This window comes from Rhinolophus sinicus, linkage group LG10 (assembly GCF_036562045.2).
Source record: "Rhinolophus sinicus isolate RSC01 linkage group LG10, ASM3656204v1, whole genome shotgun sequence".
Taxonomy (NCBI): Eukaryota; Metazoa; Chordata; class Mammalia; order Chiroptera; family Rhinolophidae; genus Rhinolophus; species Rhinolophus sinicus.
This window is the reverse complement of record NC_133759.1, coordinates 111,072,210-111,099,141: the sequence shown is the minus strand read 5'-3', so window position 1 is coordinate 111,099,141 and position 26,932 is coordinate 111,072,210. Positions and strand designations below refer to the sequence as shown.

The 26,932-nt window shown below is 51.9% G+C and overlaps 1 protein-coding gene across 2 annotated transcripts in view; it reads right to left on the bottom strand.

Annotated features, from left to right (window-relative positions):
* PRKAR1B (protein kinase cAMP-dependent type I regulatory subunit beta) overlaps positions 1-23,221 on the bottom strand; it is an 81,856-nt gene extending 58,635 nt beyond the window's left edge. The window contains exons 1-4 of one of the 2 annotated variants that reach the window (XM_019747486.2): positions 23,090-23,221; positions 22,063-22,259; positions 8,466-8,633; positions 7,792-7,883 (exon numbers count right to left, since the gene is read on the bottom strand). In XM_019747486.2, the coding sequence (XP_019603045.1) occupies positions 7,792-7,883; positions 8,466-8,633; positions 22,063-22,239 (437 nt within the window). In that variant the 5' untranslated portion in view covers positions 22,240-22,259; positions 23,090-23,221. Of the gene's footprint in view, positions 1-7,791; positions 7,884-8,465; positions 8,634-22,062; positions 22,260-22,970 lie in introns of both variants that reach the window. The other variant, XM_019747487.2, reaches the window with a different exon arrangement.
* Between the last annotated feature and the right edge of the window lie 3,711 nt (positions 23,222-26,932).

Sequence of the window (26,932 nt, the reverse complement as noted above, 5' to 3'; positions counted from 1 at the left end):
CCCGAGGCCCCCCCATCAGCAGCTCCAACCTGAACCCCCCACGTCTGTGCTCCCTCTGCCATCCCAGGGGGTGCCCCAAGATGGACACCTGAGTGCACCTTCCTGATGCCCCCACATCCTCAGGGTCCCCCACATCCTCCAAAGCTCCAGCATCCCCACCTGAACCCCAGACCAGCGGCAGTTCTCACACAGAGAAGGGCCACTGCCCCGCCACCCCGAGTCTCCAGGCCTGGTTCTCCTTCAGAAACAATCCTGCCACAGCAGCCCTCACTTTCCTGAAAGTGTTCAATGCACAGAAATAGACCCCCAAACGCTCAGGAGCTTCATTTTTTAAAGGACACAGCACACCAGCGGGCAAAGAGATTGTTCCATTTAGTGAGGCGTGCTGGCACAACTGGCTGTTTGGAAAAGAAATCAAGCTAGATTTACATGTCCTTAAACCAAAATACAATTCCTGATAAATCAAGGATTTAATCATTAAAAGAAAGGAAAAAGAAACAAACTGGGAAGGTTGTAGAAAAGATAATGGGTGTATTTACTTACTTTCTTAGAAGACCTTCCTGAGAAGAGCCACAAAGGACTAAAACATCTGCCAACACAAAAATTAAAACCTGTCCACTGACAGATGAGTGGATAAACAAAATGTGGTCCATCCATTCAATGGGACGTATTCAGCCTTAAAAGGAAGGACACTGACACCTGCTGCAGTGTGGATGGACCCTGAGGACACTGTGCTGATGAAACCAGCCAGTCACAAAGGACACACTGTGTGATCCCACTGACATGAGGACCTAGGGGTCACATTCACAGAGACAGAGAGTAGGAGGGTGGGGAGGGGAGGGGAGAGTGTCCATTTGGGAAGATGGAAAGTTCTGGAGATGACGGTGGGGCAGCTGCACAACAACGTGGATGTACTTAATGCCAATGAACTGGACACTTGAAATGATTAAAATGGTAAATTTTATGTTATATATGTGTTCTACTACATTGAAAAAAATTATAGGAAAAACCCCCCAAGTTTAAACTTCCCTGTGACAAAGAATTTTATCAACAAAGTCAAAAGACTAATAACGAACTGGGAATACGTATGTGCTGTTCATTTAATCATCAACGCCTAATTTTAAATTTACAAATGACTCCTGCAAATCAATGAACGATAGCACGTCAACTAAAGAAAACAATGCGTGAGGATAAGGGGGCGTCTGCAGAGACACAGGGAAGACCGGTAACCAGTGGGCAGCAGCTCGAGCTCCCGTCCCTGGAAGAAGCCACTACACACGGTCAGCAGGACAGGCCACATGGTTTGTAGGGCCCGGCACAAACGTCACGTGGGCCCCTGGTTCAAATATTAGCGGTTTGGGGAAGCAAAACGGAAATTGAGAGCAGGGTCCTTCTAAGCCTGGAGCCTGTGGCTGCCATGACCTGGGAACCCGACCTGGGAACCCGACCTGGGAGGGAGGAGCTGGGCCAGCGAGTGCAGGGCCACCTTCCGACACACCTTTCAAAGGTGATTCCAGCCGCTCTGATCCAAGTGCACAGCCTGCTGTGAAGGAGTAAGTCCGGGCTCTGGGCACAGACAGGAGACCATGCCAGGAAGAACGCACCAGAAACCGTCTACCCCGGGGAGACACCGTGGCTTCTTCTGGCTTCTCCGGCTTCCCAATGAGCTTGGGGCCCCAGCCCAAAGCCAGCGCACCAGCGGGCGTCCACGCACACTCCCACCGGTGTCCTTTGTCTATGCTGGTCCCTCAGCTCCAATGCTGCCCCTCTGCTGCCTGTCCTGGAAGTTCTGGCTCAGAGGGCTGGTTCCGGACCAGATGGAGAGGCGGTCCCTTCCTCCTCTGGGATCCCACAGCACCTCACAGACACCCAGGGAACCACCCATGTCCCAGGACAGGGCAGTTCACTTGCTAAGTATTGGTCCCCACTGGGAAGGGCTCTCGAGCAGGAGAGGAGGGGAGGGCTGTGTCCCAGGGTCCTGAACGCTACACAGACACGCACAGCACACTGCTCCCAGGAGCACATTCTGTGGGACCAGGGGCAGTAACTCTAGCCCTCTCCTGGAACATGGGATGACCTCATCATATCAGGTTACTGGGAGGGTCAGGGGAGACCCAAGCTCTCTGCTGAGTGGCCCTGCTGCAGAATGGGGGCTCCTGGGACTCCCTGAGACATTACCAGCTTCCTCACGCTGGGAGCCGCGAGGCAACTGTGTGACCTTGGGCCAGTCACCTGCCTTCTCTGAGCCTCAGTTTCCCCTATGCCTGAAGAGATGCTGTACGGGCCATGGAGACGGGGAGAAGTCTGGGTGATCATAACCCTCCTCCCAGGCCACCTCCCCTTCCCGCGACCTCTTCCTGCAGCCTCCCCCGGCCTCCAGCTGTCACCGGGAAGGCCTCATACCCCACCTGGCATGCAACTCAGCTAGTTTTAGTGACCAGGGTTCAAGAATGGAGCCAAGTCAGGACTCGAGGTGCCGATAGGGTCTGCAAGACAAGGCAACCCTCCTTCCTGAGGCCTCACCATCACTGTGGGGGCAGGTACAACAGATCAGCTCCTTCTGAAAAAATGGGCCCACGTCCTACCTGGAAGCAACAGGGCAGCTGGGCCGTCCACACCTTCTCTGGGCCTCAGTGTCCAGTCCACATAACAGGTGCTGGAGGCAGGGAGCCTTCAGGCATCTCAAATCACCTGTCTGCAGGGGCTTGTCAGGTGACAGGAAGCGATTAGGTGGAAGCAAACGGGGACGGTGGGGTGTGCGGCACCCTGACACTGCACAGCACCGCATCTTTCAAACTGTCAAACACTGTGACCACAGGTAAGAGCCACAGCGGGCGCCCAGTCGTCCTATGCGGTCAGGGGGCCCGGCTGGTCTCGTGCGCCTGGGTCACACACGTCCTGGCTGCCCCAAACAAAGACCCTTTAGAGAACCAAACTTGCCACAAGTCTTCCTTCTAGAACCACAGGACTTTTTATTCACTGGAAAATTCTGGGCACGTGGGAAATTATTATTCTCTTCAAAAGGTGCGGCCTTTCCCTGGGCTGTGCCACCACAGTGGGTAGGCAGGTTAGACCAGTGTGGCCTCATCCTAGCTGGTGGCCTCAGGCAGCCTCTCTGTGACCCCACGTCCCATCTGCCCAATGGCACCATCCTAATAGATGATGTGTGAGGCTGGCGCTGGCTCAGAACACAGCGCATGATACACACGTGACACAACCACAGCCTCCCACCTAACACAGCGTCTAAGTCCTTCTGGGTTCACGAGGCCCATGATTTGCTGACCGCGAGCTCTCTGCCCAGGGAGCCTGACTTTGTGCAAAATGAAATTCCCCGCATGTTGAAGCCATTAAGTATCTCCTCGGATGAGGCTCTGCACTTTCCAAAATGCTAATTTTGTTTTTTAGTGCTGCCTGAAAGGGAAGCAGCAGGGCCCAGGGCAGGGGCCAGGCTGGAGGAAGCACAGAGCAGCCCACAGGCTGCCTGTGAATTCAGCAGACAGACGTGTTTTTCCCATCACCTGGGGACCGGAGCCAATTTGTGGAGAAACAGACTGCAAAGACACGCGGGTGGGAGGAAGAGGGAGTGACAGATAACAGGAGACAGCTGCGGGCCAGCGGCTGCTCCAGCCACAGGCCTGTTTTAATTAGAGCTGCAGAGAGCAGGAACCCTGCAGGGAAGGCAGCCCCAGGGTGAAATGCCCGACGGCCTGTCTGGTGTCTCCAGTAATGAGGCCCCAGCAGAGGGCCCAGCGCATAGTGCCACTGCCTGGACGGCCTGCATCACATGCTGCCTGCTAATGACCATGCTTCTCAGTTCCCGGCGGGGAGGGGGGGTGGGGGTAGGGGAGGCTACAATGCTCCCTCCCAAGCACCTAGGTCGGGGCCGCTGGGAAGGGCTCCCATCTCCCTGTTCCAGGCCTGGGGCGCACCATCGGGGCCAGACCAGGATTCATGGCTTTTACCAGGGCTCTAGAGTACCCTGTGGGCCACTTCGGAGGCCGTTCGAGCCCTGACCGGAAAGGAACTACCCCCAGTGCCCCCTAGAAGGACACAGGATGTGCCTTTGCTCACAGTAGCTGACCAAGCAAGGAGACTGCACCTGCTACCTCTCGGCCACTCACCTGGAGCAACTCCACTCTACAGAGGGGCTGGGAAGGGGCCAGCCCAGGTATAAGGAAACCCCACTCCAGCTGCAGCTGGGACATGTGCTGCCTGGTATACAACAAGGGGCAAAGGGCCTCTCCTCACTGAGCCTAGAAACCCTCTTCTGTACATTGAGGCAGGGGGACAAGCTGGCCTCTCAGTGTCCTTTCTGCCATGTCTTGAGCCCAGGGCAGCCCGTTTACCTCCCTCAGTCCCAGGATGAAGCAATAAACGACATTGTACAGTGGTCTCAGGCCCACACCAGCCCCTTCCTCAGACTAAGTACTGAGGCTGGGCAGTTGGGTCCATGTGGAGGTCTGGACCAGCATCAGAGGGGCAAAGCAGCAGCAAAAGAGAAGCCCACTGACTTAGTCCCACTCCACACAGTCAAAGGGCCACCAGAAAGATGATAATCGTGACTATAATGGTGAGATGAGGAGGAGGAAAAGATGGTGATGGTGATAATGGTGGTGGTGATGGTGGGGATGATGGTGGTGATGATGGTGGTGATGATGGTGAAGATGATGATGGTGATGATGGTGATGGTGGTGATGATGATGGTGGTGGTGATGGTGGTGGTGGTGGTGGTGGTGATGATGGTGATGACGGTGATGGTGGTGGTGATGGTGGTGGTGGTGATGATGGTGAAGATGATGGTGATGATGATGATGGTGGTGGTGATTATGGTGATGGTGGTGGTGATGGTGGTGGTGATGGTGATGGTGATGGTGGTGATGGTGATGGTGGTGATGATGATGGTGGTGATGATGGTGATGGTGGTGATGGTGATGGTGGTGATGGTGATGGTGGTGATGGTGGTGATGATGATGGTGAAGATGATGAAGATGATGATGGTGGTGGTGGTGATGGTGGTGGTGGTGATGATGGTGGTGATGATGGTGGTGGTGATGATGGTGATGGTGGTGGTGGTGATGTTGATGGTGGTGGTGATGTTGATGGTGATGGTGATTATGGTGATGACGGTGGTGATGATGGTGATAGCGATGGTGGTGATGACATACCCATCGACATTTCTGCATTCTATCCTTACAGCAACCCTCAAAATAGGTTTTATTATTCTCATTCGATACTTGAGGAAACTGAGACCCAGAGAATGTCATAACACAACTTGTACATTACATCATACAACTGGCTTCTTCCAAAATACATTTTAACACACCTTAAGTTCTGTGGCATAAGTGTGATGTATGTGTATGAGTGTGCATGTGTATTGAGTGTGTGCATGTGTGTGTTTCAGGCTGCTTTAGCCAGATGCTCTGTGTTCAGAGTTGTCCTGGTCCTATTTCTCACTCCCAAGACCCAGGTAGCCAGAGCCAGCTCCCTGCAGTCCCAGCTTGCCCAGGACCCCAGGGACCCCAGACAACCCATGACAATGCCTGGATTACCCACTCTCCCATCTTCCTTCCTCTCGTAGGTGCAAATGGCCTGTCATCATGGGGTGAGCAGGGGAGCCTGGAGCCCAGAGACTTGTGTTGGAACCCTGGTTCTGTTATGACAAGTGGTATGATCTTGAGCAAAGGGACAACCCTTTTTATTTACAGAGGGGGAAACTGAGGCTCCACACTATCTACACGGGCCTGGAGAAAGGCTTCAACAAATGCCACCTAGAAATGCAGCTGTCCTAGAAGGGAAAGCATAGCTGTTTGGAGGGTCAGTGGCTCTCACAGCTATGTTGCATTATCTTCTGTTAACAAAAAGGTTTTAAGCATAATCTTCACCTTCTTTCCACGCTTCAGTATCTCCACACAAACTAAAAATACCCTGAAGCAAAGATACTGTCATAAATTGACAAGGGCAAAACCACCCCAACCTGTGACAACAGGGCTATTTGTCTAAGACGTGAATTTAGCAAGAGGGGTCATGAAGCAGAAATCCACTCGCCCCATAAGTGGATTTATTTGCAAAGGAATACCCTGGTGGGGAAGCGGAGGCAGCAGCAGGCAGCCTCTACATCAAGGTGTGCCAGACGCCCTGCAAACTTGGAAAGAATTGTGCTACACTCGCCAAACCGCAGCTGAGCCGAGACAAAGCTGCTAAGCCCAGCTTCCAGCAAATTGGAAAAAGAGAACTATTTGGAGGCCACACGGGAAACATCATGTGAAAGGTTGAGAGACAATTCTCCCCTGTCCACTCCCTCTGGAACCTGTTTGCTAAAGCATCAGCTTGTTTCTTTATAAGCCATGGACAGAAAAAGGAGCTGGTCAGGGATTCGAGGTAGAAAGTAAGTTTTCCTATGTGCAAAACAAAAGACCTGAAGCATAGACACACACACCCTGTGTAGAAGCTTTCTTTCCAAGCCAACCTTGCAAAGAGGAATTTTTAACCCAACCATCTGCTTCCTCCACTTCTTGTTCACCTGGCTCTCGGATCCAGAAAAGGCAGAGGGAGCCATGTGGCTCTGGAAAGTTGGGGCCGAGGGCACATGACCCGAGCACAGACTTCCTGGATGCACTCAGCGGGGTGCCTGCAGATTGATTTCGTTCAGCTCGCACTCAGCCAGGCTGGCTCTAAACCAAGTGCTTTACTGAGCCTGCTAGTGCTTGGGGCTAGAAAGGCGTTTGCCTTAAACACGACTGCCACCGAGGGGCCCCTGGGAGAGGACACCTGGGCTCCACAGAGAAGGGAGGCTCAAAGTTCAGTGGGGCCAAAAGAGAAGCCGAGACTGGCGGTTCCTCCAAAAGTTATACATGAAATGATGGCCCTACATGTACGCGCAAGAGACTCAAGTTACAATGACCAAGAGATGAAAATAACAGACTCCCTCCTCTGCTTACATGTATCTGTACGTCACTTGGACCGCGCATAGGACTGTTTCAAAATGTGCTCAGTTAATCAAATAAAGAATTATAATTTGCCAAAAATGAAAGGAGAATTTTTAAAACGTTATACGCCCCTTGATCCATGCAGAGAATTTATTTTAAAGAAAGAAACAGGTACTCAAAGAGGGGCAGACATGGTTGCTCATGTTATCAAAATGCTGTTTTTCATTAAAAAAAAACACCCCAAACCCCAAGAAAACCAGTGCCTCTATAGAAGTGGGAACAAGAAACCATAAAATATCATTGCCGACAGAGAAATGACCACATCCTTGTAAGCGAGACAACACTATACAATGTGATTCCATTGCGTGACAATACAGAGTTAGGACATGTGCATGAAATAAGCTCTTAAAGAGTTTGCCCAAAAACCTTCCCAATGGTTATCTCTAGGAGTCACATAATAGGGCACATTTTTGTTTTTTGTCTTACCAAAAATTTCCAATTTCCCAATTATTTATGTGATCACAAGCCCCAAGCATGGCTTATGTGCCCCTTCACAGCTCACAGGCCCCTCTTCCAGGAAGAACCTTCACCCATATCCACCCTGAGGCCCTTCTAATCCATGCAACTGTCACGGCTGGGCTCAGTCACCCTTCCCCAGGACACTCAGAGCTCCTGGGGGCAGCAGGATAGCTGGGAGTGTTGGAACAAGCATTCCAGCCCCATCTCCCCACACAGCAGAGAGCTCAGTGCAGACAAGGCAGACCCCTGCATACGGAAGGTGCTAGAACACAGGCCCCCTGTGCTCTGGATGGAGGAGGCTGCCACATGGGGCCTCCGTCCTGCGCCACCCCCTCCTGGCTCCTACCTTCTCTCGTTGTCATCCAGATGAGCAAACAGCACGTTCCTGGAGATGGCTTTGGCCAGCGCAGTCATGGTCTTGTAGTCCTTGGGAATGACCTGTGGGGAAGCCAATGAAAGCCAGACTTGTGGGCGGGTGGGCAGAGGAGGGGCTGGGACAGGAGCTGGCCTGTGCAGGCGGCACTAGTGACCCCACCCCACTGCACGCACATTTCCTTAGTGGCCCTAACGGCCTTGCTCTGTCCCCAGGTCCCATCCAGTCACTTCTGCTGCCACTTCCCTCCTCCTCCGGGCCCTCTGGTCTGGGACCTCTCTTCCTCTGATGACCTAGACACGTTTGAGGAGTGCTGGTTGGTTATTTTGCAGACTGTCCCCCTATTTAGGTTTGTGTGGGGATCGTGTCATGATTGGGCTGGGGTGCTGGGTTTGGGGAGGGCGAGGCAGGGCAGAGCGCCCGTCCACTGAGGGAGGAAGGATGCGCGGTCAAACTGGGGGAGAAGGCCCGGCGGGCGGCCTGGGTGGCTCCGGCCTCGGGGTTGGGAAGGCGAGGACCGGCCCCACACGGCTGGACCCCGGCTCCTCCCCCCGCAGCCCCTGACCGCGGTCCGACCCTGCGCTGGGCCCCTGGCACGGGGACAGTGACCGGGGCCGCGCCAGGGCTGCGCAGCCGGCGCCGCCCACCTTCCTGACGTAGGACACGGCGTCCTCCTCCGTGTACACCTCCGCGCTCACGCCCCCGCGGCGCCGGCGGGCTTTCACCACCGGGTTGGGCAGCGTCGGGGATGCGTCCTCATCGTGCGAGTCAGACTGGGAAGCTGACTTCTGCGCCAAGATCTGCCTGTGCTCCTCCTGTGGGTGACAGGTGACAGGAGTGAGGTGAGTGGCCGCCTCGGCGAAGCCCCACAGCCGACCACGCAGGCGAGGCCCCAGGGATCCCGCCCGACCGGACCGGCAGGGGGGCCCCAAGCTCATCCTGGGCCAAGCTCTTCCCCGTGGCCCTGGCGACCCTCGTCCCTCTAGCGCCCTCCAGGGCCCGCGGTGGCCAACCGCACCCACCCCTCCAGCCTCCGCCATGGTCCTGCTTCCCTGGACTCCAAGGGCAAGTCCAAGCCCACTGCCCCCATTGGACACTGCCGGCCACACAGCCCTGGCCCCCACGGGTTTCGGTTCGCTCTCGCTCTGAGCAGCACTTCCGGGTGCAGACTGCAGGGGTCCCCACAGGTCCCCAGCCTGCCGGCCCCAGGAGGCAGGGGGTGTGGGCTCTGCTCAGCCCGGTCCCCACGGGCTCACGGAGACGCACCGGACACACCAGGCGGATGCATAAGGGAAACACACGCTTCTGTCTATTCCCTCTCTCTTCATTACTGCTTTTTAAAAGCTGTGTCCACATGCAGAGAGCACAAGATCCAGAGTACAGAGACACACAGTGACAAGTAGGCCCTCACTGACCGCCAGGCCCCACGCCCCCGGTCCCCAGAGCAAACCTGCTGGGCTACTCCAAGGTGGAGTGTGGTCACTTGGCCAACATACCCTCACCTGTCTCCCCACACGCATAGGACGTGGCATCCGTCCCCTCATCCACCAAGGGCCACTTCCCCAAACACCGCCGGTCACCCCTCACTGCCAGTGCAACAAACTGAACTCAATCCACGCTCACCCAGGAGTCACCCAGCAGAAAGATGAAGTGAAGGAACAGAGACAGACACACATTGGGGCTGAAGCAAACCTCAGTCTGTGCAATTCATCTTGTGTCTCTAAAAGATAACTTCTAAAAGGACGTAAGCCACCAATACCCATTATCATCCTAAAACAAATATTTATTCCTTCACATCATCAAACATCCAGTTGAAAGTCCCCTCATTGTCTCCATTTTTAAGCTTGTTTGTTTTTTTTAAATTCTAATTAGGATCTAAATAAGACTACTGACTAATTCTTAGATGTAAACAGACAAAGATTACTTGACATTGAGGAAAATGTTTGGTATGAAAGTGCAGACCAGGATAAACACAAATGGGAAAAATGACCCTGGAGGAAACAAAATGAATTCAGCAACAAGAAGACAACTTCAAAGAAATTATGTATAGACTGTGCTCAGAGAGATGTGAAGACAGTTCATCCATTAAACACTAACAGGCTATTAAGAAAATGTAGTTTCTTTTACAAAGAAAGCTGCTAAACACACACATATAGTTTGCATTGAATTAACGTAAACATAATTTATATTATACGTGTGTATAAAGTACAAATTGTTTTAAATGTAACACGACATGTTACATAAGTAACATATAACACAGAAACATAAATTGTGCAAATATCCCAGAAAGGAAAGAAAGACAAAGACAAAGACAAAGACTTGTAAGAAAAATAAAGAAATGCTGAAATAATCTGGAAGGTTCAATATCTAATTAACAGGAGTTCCAGAAGATAAAACAAAAGAGAAAAAAATCATCAAGAATAAAAAGAAATTTCCCCAGATTGAAGAGCAATATTCTCCTGGTTGACGGGACCCACAGAATGTTCGGTCTTATGAATGAGGGAATTTTACACTGAATTCCAGGGATACAAATATCCCTAAAGCTTCCGCAGGGATGCCAGGGACTGACCATTAGAGTCCTCAGCAGGAGCCCTGGACGCTGGAGGACTGTACACAAAGCCCTCCCCGGCCTGATGGACGCTTACTGTCCAGCTCCAGCCAAACTCTCATTCATGTTTGTGGCCGTGAGAAAGGCATTTTCAAATACACCTATTGATTTTTAGTTCTTAGAATGAATCTATAGACAAACCGTAAGAGACAAAATTGTGGTTTTTGAAAAAACTATGTTATGAATACAGACAAGGCAGATGACAAACAGGTAGTGGGACTCTGGAGAGGAAAGCTACCAGGGCAGACGTGCAAAGACCTTCACCTTGAAAAGCGTTGCGTCACAGCGGACACGCGCCATTTCTATCTTCTGGCTGATGTGACTGGTGCTGCTGTGAAGCTGGGGTTACAGGTATGTGACCTACACCTGTTTTCAACTCTCTGTCTCCGTACACAGGACTGGAACTGCGGCTTGAGCACTGGAGGGGCTGTTGGACGGGGGGCCCCAGCAGCAACACTGAGGGTTCCACCCCTCGGCATCCCCACCATTTTGTTTTCTGGCTTCTTTCTCTTTGATATGGTCAACGTGAGTTGGGTTGTGGACACACCGACTTTGACAGAACAGTGAGACTGAACTTGGGAGTAGCCCACAGGGAACTGGAGTCAGAGGTCTGGGACAGAGACACGAAATCCCTTCTGGACGCTCAGCTGCAAACAGTCTCACAAAGCTGTCCCCTGAGGCGAGGGTGGCCAGAGCCAAGGGAGAGCGTGGAGAGAAGAATGCAGGGTGTCCAGCACCCACTGCCCATCGCCCAAACCCATCCCTGGTGAACTCCTACACACACTTCAAGGCCCATTTCAAGATCACCTCCAGGAAGAAGTCCCCCTGTCCCCTCCCACTTCCTCCCTCCACCTGCAGAGCATTTTGTTCACATCACATTGCTTTAAAATGACGTGTGAACAACCCACTTGGCTGTGCCCCTCCCCCATTGCAAGATGCGGTGCTACAAGCACTGGTTGAAAATAATGAATGAATGAATGAATGAACATAGTCAAAACAGGGGTTTGATCCCTGTGTCCCCACACTGTATAAACCGTCATGACCACAAACCACACTCAGCCACTCACAGCTACTGGGGGCAGAGCTCAGTGCTGCAGGGGCCGCAGGGTCAACGAGAAGCGGGGCTGACCCCTTGCACCTCAGCCGACCACAGAGAAAGCCCAGGGCTCAGATCGGGTCCGTCGTGCCCTCCTCAGAGCCAGGCTCTGGGTGCCAGCCACAGCCAGGAACCACAGCCCCCCACCCGCACCCCCTCGTAGCATCTCTGAGAGGAAGGCAGGCCTGGGGGAGGCATCCCCGTCTGCAAGGCCATGGAAGGCATAGGACACGTCCAGGGCACACAGCCATTCAGCAGCAGGGCGAGGACAGAAACAGAGCTTTAGCCATTTATGCAGCACTTTCTGTATACCAGGCCTCATACAGAGAATGCAACAGAGAAAGAGGCATAGTCCACCGTGAAGGGGATTTCAGTCTAACAGGAAAGAGACATGTGACAGTCATGGCCAGATAATGGGGGGAGCACCACAGATAAAGGGGCTGTGCAAGCTCAGGGGGCTCCCAGACCATCCCTGGGAAGAAGTCAAGGAGGGCCTTCTGGAGGAGGTGTCCTCTGAGATGACCCAGATGAGAAGAGCTGAACCCAGGGGACACTCACATGAGCAGCTGTGAGTTTACCCCTCGCCCCTTCCCCAGGACCCTGCTCAGAAATGCACCCTTTTCCCTGACCCCCACCCCAACCGTGGCAGAGCACGATTTGTATCGTCTCCTTCACGCAGCTGTGCTTGTCTGTTTCACTCATCCCTTCAGAGACTCAGCCTTGGAGTCTGCTGTCTGCGACTATTTCATTTTCGTTTCATGAACTTTTGCTTTTATCTTTATTTCCCCTTGTTTTTGTTTTCCCTGCTTTATTCCTCTATTTGTGAGTTTTCAGGTGTCACGCTGCAGTGGACTGCACAGGGTCCCTGGAAGATTTGTGTCCATTGGGAACCTCAGGGTGTGGTCTTACTGGAAGTAGGACCTTTGCAGAGAGAGTCAAGTTAAGGGGACGTTGCCTGGATTTGGGGGTGGGGGGCTGATGCAATGACTGGTGTCCTTACAACTGGGAAATGTGGCCACACCCACATGACGAGGCCCCATCACAACCCCAGAGGGGAACCCCTGACAAGGCCCGGACCTTGGTTTCCAGCCTCCAGAATTGCACGGCAATACATTTCTGTTGTTTTGGGCCACCCAATATGTGGTAACTTGCTATAACACCCTGGGAAACTAAGACACACAGCTCATTAATTTCTAATCTTGTTTTCTAGTGAAGCTATCAATTCCCCTCTAACTGCCAACTTGCTGCATCCCAGAGGTTTTGACGTGTAATGCTTTTATTGTTACTCAATTCTAAACATTTTGTGATTTTTCACTATGACAGTCTTTAGCTGACAAATAGTGCGAACGCTCACTATTGGCTTCAAATATACAGGGGGAGAAGGGGCTGGCTCCCACGCTCTTTTTTCCATTTTGTTTATTTTTTTAATTAATGATTTGTAACTACTGGACTGTAGTCAAAGAATATGGTTATTGAGTGAGAAAAAGATTTCAACCCTTCCTAGGGTCCCTTAAACAACATGTCCCACTGTGTACACACTTGATTCTAAAATTCTAAAACTCTGATTTCCACTCACTTTTCCGGGATGTCACATGTTGCCTAATCACGCTCTGAAGGGACCATAAAAGAACACTGAGTGCAGTAATGACAGGAGACGGACATGGCATCCCCTCCCCACAGGGTCCCAGACTGGGGCTCCTAACAGTTACAGCCCCACTGTCTCATGCAGTTGGGTACCTGGGTGCCACACGTGCCCCAGGTAGTGTGGCTGGAACACCCACCTCCCAGGTGCTCTTCACTCTGCCCCAGCACCTGGGACAGCGCCTGGCATGTAGTAGGTGTTCAATAAATATTTGTTGAAGGAATGAATGAATAAATGAATGAAACCTTTTGGAGAACTAGCATTACAGTGGACACTTCTGAGCCCTGTACTCTATTTCCTAAAATACACCTTAAGGGACCAATGAGAGGTGTCAAAAGATACCTACATCAGAATGTTCTCTGCAGTGTTTAAAAAAGAATTTTTCCAACTACCAAGAATAAGAAATTGCTTAACTTAAATTACAAACATCTACGTAATTGAACACTTGGCACTATTAAATCACGTTTTTAATAACATTTACTCATCATAAACATAATAGTGTAAAATTTGGTTAAAAAACAAAAAGCAAGATTCAAAATTATATATAGTTAAGACAATGAAATGACAAGCCACTGACTGGAGAGGATGTTTGCAAGATACACATCCAATAAAGGACTTGTGTGCAAAATGTACTAAAACTCTTAAAACCCAGCAATAAGAAGACAAACCACCAAACTTACAACTGGACAAAAGATCTGAACAGACCCCTCAGGAAGGAAGACACACAGATGGCAGTAAGCACCTGAGAAGGTGCCCCAACGGCACGTCACCAGGGAGATGCAAACTGAAATGACAACACCTCCTCACGCCTGCCAGCTCGGCCTCACCCCAGCACAGTGACGTCACCAAGTGCTGGCAGGACGTGTGGCAGCAGGGACTCTCAGTCACTGCTGGTGGGGACACAAATGGCACAGCCACTTTGGGTGACAGTCTGGCGGTTTCTTCCAAAACTAAACACATTCTTATCATACGACCCAGCAGTCAGGCTCAATCATAATTTGCCCGAAGGAGCTGAAATCACATGTCCACACAAAACCTGCTCACGGATGTTTACAGCAGCTTTCTTCGTAACTGCCAAAACTTGGAAATTACTGAGGTGTCTTCAGTGGGTGATGGATAAGCAAACTGTGATAAAGAGAAATGAGCTGTCAGCCATGAAAAGACACGAAAGAACTTTAAACACATATCAGTAAGTGAAAGAAACCAATATGAAAGGCTTCATACTGTGTGATTCCAACTCTCTGGCGTTCTGGAAAAGGCAAAATTACACAGCCAATAAGATCAGTGGCTGCCAGGGGTTCCGGGGGAGCGAGGAGAGGGACGAACAGATGGAGCACAGGGGATTTCTAGGGCAGGAGAACTACTTATATGATACTGTAATGACAAGTATGTGACACTGTGTATTTGTCCAAACCCACAGAACTACATGACACAAAGACTGACCCCTGATGTAAACCACAGCCTTTAGTTAATAGAAATGTGCCATCAGTTGTTACAACTGCAGCAAACTGATGCAAAATGTTAATAACAGGAAAACTGTGTGGGAGGAGAGGAATTGTCTGTACTTTATGCTCAATTTTTCTGTAAACCTAAAACTGCTCTAAAAACAAAAGACTATTAATTTTAAAAACACAGTACCACTTAAAATAGAATAAAAAATGAAATAAGAATAAATTAATAAAACATGTGAAGGATCTATAAATTGAAAACAATAGTTTTTCTCTCATTGACAAAAGAAATCGAAGACCTAAATAAATGGAGAGCTATTCTGAGTTTGTGTACTGGGAGACCCAACATTGTTAAGATATCTTTTCTCCCCAGATTGATTTATCTATTCAATGTAACCCCAAGAGGATCAAAATGCCAAGAGGATTTTTTGTCAGTGTCACCAGGATCATTGTAAAGTATACCTGGAAAGGCAAAGGAACAGGAGCAGACAGAACAATTTTTAAAAAGAAGCAAGTTGGAAGACACAGCCTGACTGACACTTACTGAAGGACACAGTTACCCAGTCTGCATGGTATCACCAGGAGACGCCCATGGGCAGACTAGCAAGCCCAGGAACAGACCCACATACGTACGGCCAGTTCGGTGACGACAAAGGTCACGCACACTCACTGGGGAATTTTTAAGCACAATCCATTACAAGATGCTGATAGGTTGGACTTTGAAAGTAAAAACTGTTGCTCTGTGAAAAACACTGTTAAGAGAATGAAAAGACAACTCCAGACTGGAAGATGCTTACAAATCACATACCTGACAAAGAACTTGTATCCATGTACATGAGGGTACAGGTTGAATGTATACAGAATTTCCTCACTCAGCAGTAAGAAAAAAACCTATCGAAAATGGACAGGAGACATGAACAGACCCTTCAGCAAAGAAGACACACCCGTGGCAAACAAGCGTAGGACAAGATGTCCCAGCCCGCCAGTCGTTGGGAAACGCAACCCAGAACCACCTGCACCGCTTATGACAGGTACGTTCTGAGAAATGCGTCACTGTGCGGACATCCCAGAGGCACACACACTCCTCGGCCAGGTGGTGCAGCCAGCCCACTGCTCCTGGGCCACCAGCCCGCACAGCACGTCACTGCACTGAGTATGGTAGGCAATTGTAACAGCACGGCCAGTATTTGGGTGTCTGCACACGTGTAAACACAGAAAAGCTAGAGTCTAACAGATGTTTTAAAGACCCGCCTGTACAGGGCATTGTCCGTGCGTGGAGCCTGCAGGAGCAGAAGGTGCTGTGGGTGAGTGAGGGAAGTGCGGCCAAGGCCATGGCTGGACGCTGCCGTGGGCCGGACACGCTGGGAGCAGCGTCACCACGCACTGGGCAGTCATGCACTGTCCTGGGATGTCACGATGGCTGCCACACCACCAGGCCGTAGGAAGTTTTCAGCTCCATTATAATCTTATAATGGGACCATCGTCACGTACGTGGCCTGTCATTGGCCAAAAATGTCACTATGCAGTGCATGACTATACATACCTATTAGAATGGCTAGAATTTTTGAAAGCTGAGACTATCACGTGCTGACAATATAGAGGGCAAGAACTGTTGCTAGTTGGATGCAAGATGGTACAGACACTCTGGAAAATAGCCTGGCAATTTCTTGGAAAGTGAAACATGCTTGCCATATGACCCGGTAACCCCGCTACTGGGTATTCACTCAAGTGAAATAAAAATCTACATTCACACAAAATCTATCAGATGAATGTTTATAGCAGCTTTGTTTGTAATTCCCCCAAACTGGAAACGATCCACATGTCTCTGAGTGGGGTGAAGAATGAACAAACTGGTCCGCTACGTGATGAGTGCTGCCAGCAAAAACCCAAAGCTGGCACACACCACAGAACCATGCCTCCAGCGCGTCACACAGAGCCACATACTGGAGGACTCCACATACAGCACATTTGGGAACATGCAGAACTACAGTGGGGAAGACACATCAGGGTTGCCGGGGGTTAAAGGTGGGGAAAGGTCTCACCAGCAGGGAGGGGGAGAGGGGGGTGATGAAACTCTTCTGTACTGACTGTGGTGACAGCTACACAGCTGGATACCTCTGTCAACAGACATGAGTTATACACCAAAGATAGTGAATTCTACTCTATTTAAATTCAAAGATAAATTTTTAAAAGTGTGCCGACACGGAGCACCCCAATTGGTTGTTTCCAGTGTCAGCAAAAGGAAAAAATCGAAATTCGGGGCAGCTTTCACAGTAGGTCAGAGAGAAGCCATGTCCACATCGCAGGTACATACAAGTCTGAAGAATCTCAAAGAACAAGCACAGAGATAGCTCTGGGGTGGAGGGCGGCGGGGTGACCGACAGGTGTCATTTTCACTCTGTGCCTTTTAATAGTCCGAGCTGCTTGCCATTTGCACATGTCACTTTTTCAGTTACAGACAAACCAACCCTGATGTTTTGTATGTCCCTCTATGTACATGGGGCACGACACCGCCTACCATCACTCCCCCCTTGGTGTTCCCGGAGGCCACCTTGGACCGGAGGCCCAGCCATTCTGTAAGAGGTGGTGGCATGGATGGCACGCTTCCATTGAATTTGCCCTCCAAGACCCTCGGGAGTTCAGTGAACCAATCCACCCAAATTATGCCTCTGTCTGCCTCCAAACGGCATGTGCCGTGCTGGTCACCAGGAAACACGTGCTGAACACCGAGATGGAATCGCCAGTCTCATGAGCCTAGATTAGACCCAGGGCCTTCAGGAACGGTTATCTGAGTGCAACAGAATTTACTTCCAGAAAAGGCTCTCAGAAGAGCCAGCCTAGTTCTCCTTCCTGGCTAAGACCCCTTAATCCCAAAGTGAAACAATAGAATTTGTTAATTTTCTTAAAGATGGCAGAGCTAGGCTGGATCATCAGACTGTTTGACCAATGGACGGGGGAACCCAGCACTGAACCAACATTCGGGAGAAGGCACCATGCCAGCAAAGGGCAGAAAACCCCACTGGTCAAATATATGGTGATGGAAGGAGAACTGACTCTGGGTGGTAAACACACAATGGGATTTATAGATGATGTAATACAGAATTGTACACCTGAAATCTATGTAACTTTACTAACAATTGTCACCCCAATAGAAAAAAAAAAAACCCCGCTGGACGATTAGGTACCAAGCGACATGCATCCACAGAGTAGCACAGAAACCACCGTCCCAGAAGCCACGGATGGTGAGGATTGGGGGAACGGTGGGAGCCACCCAGCTGAGACAGCCAGGGACCCACTTGCTGCTTTGGGAGGGAACTGGGGGTGTGGTTCAAGGGACTTAATGCACACACACTCTGACCCCTCTGTCCAGCCCGACACACCTGCATGGATCCTCCTTTTTCTTTCAAATAATTTCCTTGCCATAAAGGTGTTTTGTGAGGGAGGGGGAGGGGACTGAAAGCCATCAAAGCAATGGAGAGAAAGTGAAAACTATGACATGTCCTGTTATAGAATATTTTATGGCCACAGATGCCATAAAAATGCCACTAAAAGGATACACAGCAATATGAATGCACTTAATGCCATGAAATGGACACTTAAAAATGGTGAAAATGGGGCCGGCCCGGTGGCTCAGGCGGTTGGAGCTCCGTGCTCCTAACTCCGAAGGCTGCTGGTTCAATTCCCACATGGGCCAGTGGGCTCTCAACCACAAGGTTGCCAGTTAAATTCCTCGAATCCCACAAGGGATGGTGGGCTGCGCCCCCTGCAACTAGCAATGGCAACTGGACCTGGAGCTGAGCTGTGCCCTCCACAACTAAGACTGAAAGGACAACAATTGAAGCTGAACGGCACCCTCCACAACTAAGACTGAAAGGACAACTTGACTTGGAAAAAAAAGTCCTGGAAGTACACACTGTTCCCCAATAAAATCCTGTTCCCCTTCCCCAATAAAATCTTTAAAAAAAAAAAAAAAAATGGTGAAAGTGATAAATTTTATGTTATGCATCTTTTCCCACAATGAAAAATGCTAAGAAAAATCAAAAAATGCACATACACTAAAATTATCTGCATGCATACATATGTGTGTGTATATCGCAAAGCAACAAAAGTCCTCAGAGAAACACAGGGTTGGAACACGGGGAAGGGCAATGCTGTATTTTCAGGAGTGATCTTCTCCTGCGGGGATTTAAATTCACGGCGAGAGGGTGTCCGCTCGCACTCCACGACCTCCTGCAGCAGCCCCCACCCTGTGCAGTGCTGGCCTGAGGACCAGGGATCCCGCCCCACCCCCGTCTCCACCTCAGAACAGCTTCTGAAATGGCCCCAGATGGAGAACTCAGCGAGGCCTGAGCACCCAAGAGCTGGGCCCGCCCCGCAGGTCTGCGCTGCCAGCTGCAGCCTCCGAGGCCTCCAAAGGCGCTTCCCGCCTGTGGCATAGGCTTCTGCCCACTGCCCGCCCACTGGGCCGAGAGCCTGCTCCAACCTCCCAAAGGAAAGCACACATCCAGGTCCCGTATTACAAAGGCGCCCCAGCAGCTCCCTGGTCAGGCAAGCGTAGCGGGTACAAGCCACCCACTGAGGACTTTCTCCCCATAAAATGTACCCACCCATAGAAGCATGCATGCCATCTCAGAGAATTCACAAAATCACGCGAGACCTATCACAGAAAAAAGAAACAGAAGTAAGCTGTCATCTCGCCCTGTGACACCACGATTGTCAGTCCCTTTGTGTACAGATGCGTGATGGCTGCATTACCTTTGACAAAAATGGAATTGCACCACCTGAGGTATTTCCATTAGCGATGGGACAGCCGCTGTCAGTGTAGGCATAAGCACTACCCCTACCCTCACCTAAGGAGGCAGCTGTTTGGGTTGAACTATGTCCCCCATAAAAGGCCTGTTGGGGTCCTGACCCCCAGCACCGCAGCATGAGACTGTATTTGGAGATGGGGTCTATACAGAAGTACTCAATTTAAAATGAGGTCATCAGGTTGGCTGTGTGCTTATGGAAAGGGAGAAGGCCGTGTGATGAAAGCAGAGATGGGTGATGCGTCCAAAAGCCCAGGAATGCCCAGGATTGCCAGCACCCACGAGCAGTGAGGGGAGCCCCTCGCCTGGGGCAGACCCTCCGTCTGAGCCCCCAGGAGGAGCGAGTCCTGTGACACCATGATCTAGGATGTCAGCCTCCAGACCTGAGATGATGAAGTCCTGCTGCCCAAGCGCCCGGTTGGTGATCCTGTTACCACAGTCCCAGCAAACAACTAATGCCTCAGTGACCACAATTTAGAAAATAAGGACTCATATAATTCCCTTTTTGTTAAATAAAAGGAACATGCTCAGTTTAGAACCAAGATTGGAACCTAGGCCTTCCTCCTCACCCGACTGTGCACAGGTCACCCACCTCTCCTGGACCTCAGTTCTGACCTGTCAAAGGCAGGTGATAAACCACCTCCCACCAACTTCCCAAACCTCTGTCCTCGCCCCAGCCTGTCCCCCAAGCTCCAAACTCACAGCCTCCTTGGTGATTCAAAGCTACGTGTCCAAAGCAGAACTCTTACATTTTTTCCACCCAACCCTGCGTCTTCCCACTGTCCCCTTCTTGGTAAGTGGCTCCCTCATTGATCTGAGGGCTCAGCCCAAACCCCAGAAGTCTGCTCCAGCCTCTCTGCTCACCCCCACGTCCAGTCCACTGGTGAGACCCAGAACCTCCCCAAAGCAAATGGCCCCCACTGCCTGTGTGGCTCTGGCTCCATCACCCCTAGATGACAGCAGCATCCCCCTCCCTGCCAATGTAACAACCAAAATGTCTCCAGCCACTACAAATGTCCCGGCAGGGGCGGAGGTGAGGACCTCACTCTGGGCTCACTCGACCACCCCCACCTCCTGCAAGTGGGCCAACAGGTCACTGAGACCAGGCCCCCGACTGGGGAATCACTGGTGAACAAGCCAAACTAAGTGGCTCCGGTTCTAACCAAGTTATGGCTCGAGAAGGACAAGAATGTCACCTGTCTCCATCTTCCTCATCCAGAGGCTGGAACTAGTGACTGCCCAGCCCGCCCCACCCCCCGCAGGTGCTCGGGGGTTGGGACCCCCACACAAGAGCTGCTCCCCTAAAGTGACCTCAAAAGGAACCAGAGGAAAGTGGATTAAGGCCACATGACCATTTTTATCTATCAGCGGAACCAGCTTTTTAAATTAAAACAGCCACAGCTGGCATGGGAGGGTGTGAAGCCGCTGCTTGGGACAGCTAATGGCTCACCAGCCAGGTCACTTTGACCAGTGACTGCATTTGGAATTTCAGTAACTCGGATTCTGAAAAGCCACACTAAACCAACAGAACTACGTATAGAAAAACTTAAAAAACTCAACTGTCCAGTCGTGAGGGAAAGGGTGAGAGAACTTGGATACATCTCAACAGCACATACTGTGGTCACGTAAAGGCGACGGTGTCTGTGAAGCACACACAAGAAATACAAAACATAAACTGCATCTGCAACACGCTCATGATTGTTTCGGGAAAACACCATGCGCGAGGGGAAAATGGGACCACAGAAGAGTTCTACTTCTTTCTACATCTGAACTTTCCAAACGTTCTTTAAAATGCACACATGACTTTAAAATGTCTTTGAATGGATTGCGTTCCAGGGAAGAAATACGTCCCTGCCATTGGTTAGGGCTCTGTGACTGCAGGGGGCCCCATCAAAAGGAGAACACCCCTGGACAGGCTGGGCAGGCAGGAGGGCTCAGAGGGGCTTAAAAACAGCCTGAGGCTGAACTGGCTTCCACTCAGTCCCCATGAGAGACTGGGACAGGCACAGCTAAGTTGGGACCAAAGGGCTGAGAGAGGGAACCTTGGTGGCTCCAGGACAGTTCAGGGCAGCGAGCAGAGTGAGGAAGTGAGGAGCTCCTTGGACAGGTGGATGATGAGGGGCTGTGTCCCAGCCCCCGCTTCCCAAGGTGAATCCACCAGGGGGCTGAGAGGTGTCACCCACGGTGGAGGGGCAGGCCTGTGCTTCCCCCACATGACACACCTGAGGGGCATTTTCTTGCCACGTCTGTCCCAGGGACACAGGTGAGCACGGAGTCCAAACTCGAATGCCCCACAGCACGTCTGCTTCAGTTATTTTCTTTCACCCAAATGCCAATGGCATCTACCACTGGCCCCGCTGCCCACCTCTGCCCCTTGAGGTAAACACCATCAGTGAGTCCCACAAGCTAAATCTGAGGAGCCTTCCCAGAGACCTCTGAAGACCGACAAGCTCCGGGAAGAAGGGGATTTCATGGGGGGTGGTGGCCCTGACGGCACCTGGCTAGGTCAGCCGGGTCCTGCGCAGGCTCTGGGAAGAGCCACCGGACACACGACAACCTTCTGAGAGCCGCAAGCCAGGAAGAGGTTTAACTGGGAGCCTGAGGCCGGGCACCTGCGGGAGAATCAGGGCGGGGCCACTGACCTTCTCCAGCTTTTCAAAGTGTTCCCGCAGGAACCTCATGGGGCGCTCGGGCTTGGCGATGCAGAGGCGAACGATACAGTCCTTGAGCAGCTGCTGGACGCCGTGCTTCTGCACGTACAGCTCACATCCCTTCAGGCTCTCGTCCTCCTCCAGCTGGTGGGAGGCCGGCGCGGCCATGCTGACCGGCTCCCCGCTTCCTGAGGAAGGACACAGGGCGCAGGCCTCAGCCGGGGCTGCTGCCTGTGGGGCGGCTGTCCGAACGCGCATCCACCGAGCGAGCGCGTGAGGCTCCCGGCTGTGCCCAGACCCAGGGACCCTGTGACATGACCACGGGCCCAGCTTTCTGTTGCACTTGTCCTGCTGAGTGTCGCAGGCACCGCAGCAGCCTGACCTCCATGGAGCCGTGCGCCGCCGGGAAAATCCCTGGGCTCCGAGAAACCCCAGGGCAGGGCCGGCGGCCTCCGCGCCCAGCACCCCCTGTGTGCGCTCACCTGCGTCCTCCCTCCCCTCTAAGGACAAGTGTGCGAAAGATAAATAGATTCCACACTCGCTGGCCCTGAGCTCTCCAGAGACCAGGGAGACGGAGGGGTCCTGTCGCAGGGGGCGGAGAGGGTTGCAGCTTCTTAGAAAAAGAAGGGAAAGGAAACGAAGTGAACCCAGCTGAGGGGCCTTCTGGAAGGAAGGAGCCGAGAGAACAATGGCAGGGCTGCGCGTTCTCAGCCCCGCGCTTTGGACTAAGTCACAATGACGGGCCGGGAACCGGCCGCCCCGCGCCCCGCGCCCAGCCACCCAGACCCAGGCCTGCACCCCCTCCGTGGGTCTCCCGCCCGCGCTGGGACCTCCGCACCCCTCCCAGGCCCGCCCACACCCCCGCTGCAGGCCGGCGCCCCGGGCCTCAGCGTACGAACCACGACGCGCCGCGGGCCCAGGTCCATCCACCGGGGCGGGGGCTCCCCAAGGCCCACATTTCCTAGGGCCTCCGGGCAGGACCGGGGTTGCGGCGAAGACCCCACCTCAGCCCGCGTACCTAGATGCTCAGCGTCTGAGGCCAGAGGCGGCTGCGCGGGGACGCGGGGACGTGAGGACGCGGGGACGTTGAGCGGTCCCCGCACTGCAGCTGCGCCGCCCTCCGCCCGCCCTTGCTCGCGCGCTGGTTTCCTCCAGCACCAGCCTCCCCTCCGCCCACACTCCCACCTCCCGTCCCCACCGTGTCTGCCTCCCACACCCCGGCTGCCCCATCTCCCCCAGGACCGACCTCTCCCCTCTCCCGCAGGTTTCCCCTCACCCCTAGCCTCTCCGGTTTCCTCCTCCCACTCTCCCCGCCCCCCTTTTGGGCCTCCTCTCTGACCCCCCATCCCCTCATTCCCCTCTTGGCACTCAGGGGCTGCACTACAAGCCTAGACAGACCTAGTGTTGGGCAGACAGACCCACAGACCGTGCGCAGCCAGGCCAGGACCACCACCCCTGCTCCTGCCCCCCACTCCCTTCGCCTCTTCATCTCCCTCCACTGGAGACCCTGTGATGGCCACCCTGGCTGATTGCAGCCCATGGGGACTGGAAGTGATAGCCAGGGCCTCCCGCGGCTCACACCCGGGGTGTCACATCTACAGGTGTACACAGCACCCAGCCTCCAGAGTCTGTCTCCAACTCAGGGCCGGAAGTCATGGCCAGGTGGGCCCAGGCCACTCCAGGGACAGGCGAACTGATTTCCTTTTCCTGGTTAAGGGAACCAGCTTCACCCAGATGCCCCAGCGGGAAACCACAAGGTCATTCTAAATGCTTTCCACTACCCACAGGTGTCCAGGAAATCAGGCCTACAGAGCCACTTGGTGACTTCCTAATCCATGAGCCCAGAAAAGGAAATTGTTCTTATATTCCTGTTGCCCAACGTCATGTTTTGTCCCCGTCCTGCCAGGGTGGTGGCAGAACTTCGTGTCAGTCAGTTGCGGGTCCCCATGTTCCCGAGTGGTCTAAATACCAAGAGGAGGGCAGAGAGCCTAGGCCTTGAGCGGAAGACAGCTGCTCCTGTCCCTGCTCACCTATCCCCTTCTTATCTGTCCATACTCACTGGTTCCCTGCTTACCTGTCCACTCACCTGTCCCCTTTTCACCTGTCCCTGGTCACCTGTCTACAGAGGTACACCACAGGTTGGCTGGCCTTGCCCAACATGCTTTTTCCTGCCGGCAGGAACAGGAAGGAACAGGCCACACTCAGGTGTGCAAACCAGGTGGAGCTCCTTTCTTGTTTCCCCAACGCTGTGCTCAACGTGCCTCTGGAACCCCTCTCCCCTCAGGCATACTCACACCTGTGCTGGTCACACGTACTTGAAGAGAGACATTTTGGGAATTACAGTCCAGTCTCATCTGAATCAAAACTTCATCCCACCACCAATGTAAACCTTTGGTTGTCTCTAAGCTCAGGCCTGCCCAGAAACGCTGCAGACCAGCTCTCTATTTCCTCCTCCTCCTCCCTCCTCCCGCCCCTCCCCTGTCGCCTCCCCCCCCCCCATTACTTCTGGCCCCTCCAGGTTGGCTTGGGGAACCAACAGAAAACAGAAAAGGGCCCAGTTTCACCTGACAGACTTTGGGGATAGCCACTCCACGGCTGGCTTTTGCTCTCAGCACCTTCTGGGGGGCTCTGGAGGTCTCCTGCCGGGACCTCCCCCACACACTGTTCCTGGGATGAGGTGACCCTCTGAGGACAGTCTTCAGATCCCAAGACACCCCCCCCCCATACACACACCCTCATTGTGGCAGATGATTCACCCTGGCAGAACCCCCTGGCAGAGTGTCCTTGCAAGTCAAGGAGCTCCCAGGTTCAGGGGGCTGGCGGTCGGCTGCGTGCACTAGCCCACCAGAAACCAGGTCCCTTGGCCTCTCTCATATGTGCCTCCTGGCAGCAGCCAGCAGAAATCAGGGAGCTCACGTGTGCGTGGAAGCAGATGCTCCCAGCCCAGCTCAGGTGAGGCCCAGCCTGGCCTTGAGTGTGGCCCCCGAGGAGCCTGCTGAGCCCGCCTGGTCCCGACCCACAGACACGGGGAGACAGCCAGTGTGTGTGATATTAAACCACTATGTCTGTGGTAACTCGTTAGGCAGCAGTTGAAAATAAATCACGTGAATTAAGAAGAGGCCCAGCTGAATGTGTGTGTCCCCCCCGATTCCCATGTGAAATCCTGACCCCATGTAACGGTGTTGGGGTGTGTGGCTTTGGAGTGACGAGGTCATGGGGTGGGGCCCTCATGAGTGCAATTAGTGTCCTTATAAAAGAGACCCCAGGGAGCTCCTTGTCCCTTCTGCCATGTGGTGACACAGTGAGGAGGTGCCAGCTATGAACTGGGTAGGGGTGGGGGGCTCACCAGACACCAGATGTGCTGGTGCCTTGATCTTGGACTTCCAGCCTCCAGACTGTGAGACATAAACGTCTGTCGTTTGTAAGTCACCTGCCTGTGTAATTATCACAGCGGCCTGAGCTGACTGACACAGGAGGCAGCATGCAGTATCGAGCAACGCCATATGTGAACGTGCATTGAAGGATAAAAGAAACAAATACTATGAATCTGGCATACGAATGAATAAATATTAAGGGATCAGAACAGAGTCCAAAAATAAACCCAAATATTTGCAGGAATTTTGTTTGTGACAGAGGTAGCAGTGTGTATCAGAGGGGAAAATAGTAATTCTATAGTTTGGAGAGAACTAAAAAGCCAACCAGGAAAACAATTAAGTTGTCACCCCTATTCACGCTTTTTATACAGATTAAGTTTCAGGTGAATCAAAGATTTAAACATAAAAATTGAAATTATAAAACTAACAGAAGAAAAGTTGGGAAAGTATTTTATAATCTTAGGGCAGAGGTCACCTTTCTAAGCATAATACAAAATACAGGAGCCATAAATGTAAAAATTAATATATTCAACTACATAAAAATGAAACTTTTGTGTTAAAAAATACATTCAAAAGACAGACGAAATATAACATACACTACAAAGGGCTAACTTCCTTCAAATAAGAACAATGCAAACTAAAACTAAGAACAACGCAAATTAAAACTACACAGATACTATTTTTTGCCTATCAGGTTAGCAAAAATCTCAGTCTGCTAATATTGTTTTGGCAAGGGTGTGGGAAACCGGGGCGCTCGTGCCTTGTTGGTGGGGGTGTGAAATGACACGGCCTTATGGAGACCAGACACTGAAACACACACACCGTTTATTCTAGCAGTTCCACTTTGCTGAATTTACTGGTAATTTGATAAAACTTATCAGCACTGCAGTGACTATCCTTACTCATGCATTTTTCTGCACAGGGGCAAATATATCTGTATACTTTTCCAAGTGCACAAAAATGCATGAAATGAAACTAAATATCCATCAACATGGTCTGATGGAATATATTAGGACACATCCAGATAGTGGAATAGATACAGCTGTCAAAAAGGACAGAGCAGCTGTGTGAACTAACATTAAATGATCTCCAAGGTATCTTTAAGTGAAAGAAAAACATGCTATGAAACTGCACTGTGTGTGACCATTTAAGGGGTGAAAGGACCTGTGCTCATTCAGGCACACTCCCTGGAAGGATCCTGAAGACACTCGTGACAGAGGCTGCCTCTGGGAGGGGACTGCAGTCTGAGGCAGAGGGAGAGAGGGAGCTTGCTACTTCCTGTGTCCTTGGGCACCTGTGAATCTTGTACTATACTCACGTATGACCTATTCTAAAATTAGTTACTTTTCTTTATGTTTCTAAAATCTTCCAAGAAAAGATGGAGAATCCACAACACTCATTACTTTAACTCTCCCCAAACTACACTAAAGCCACAATGAAAGGGGTTTGTTTTGAAAGGCCCAGATCCCTACGCACCGGGAGACCTG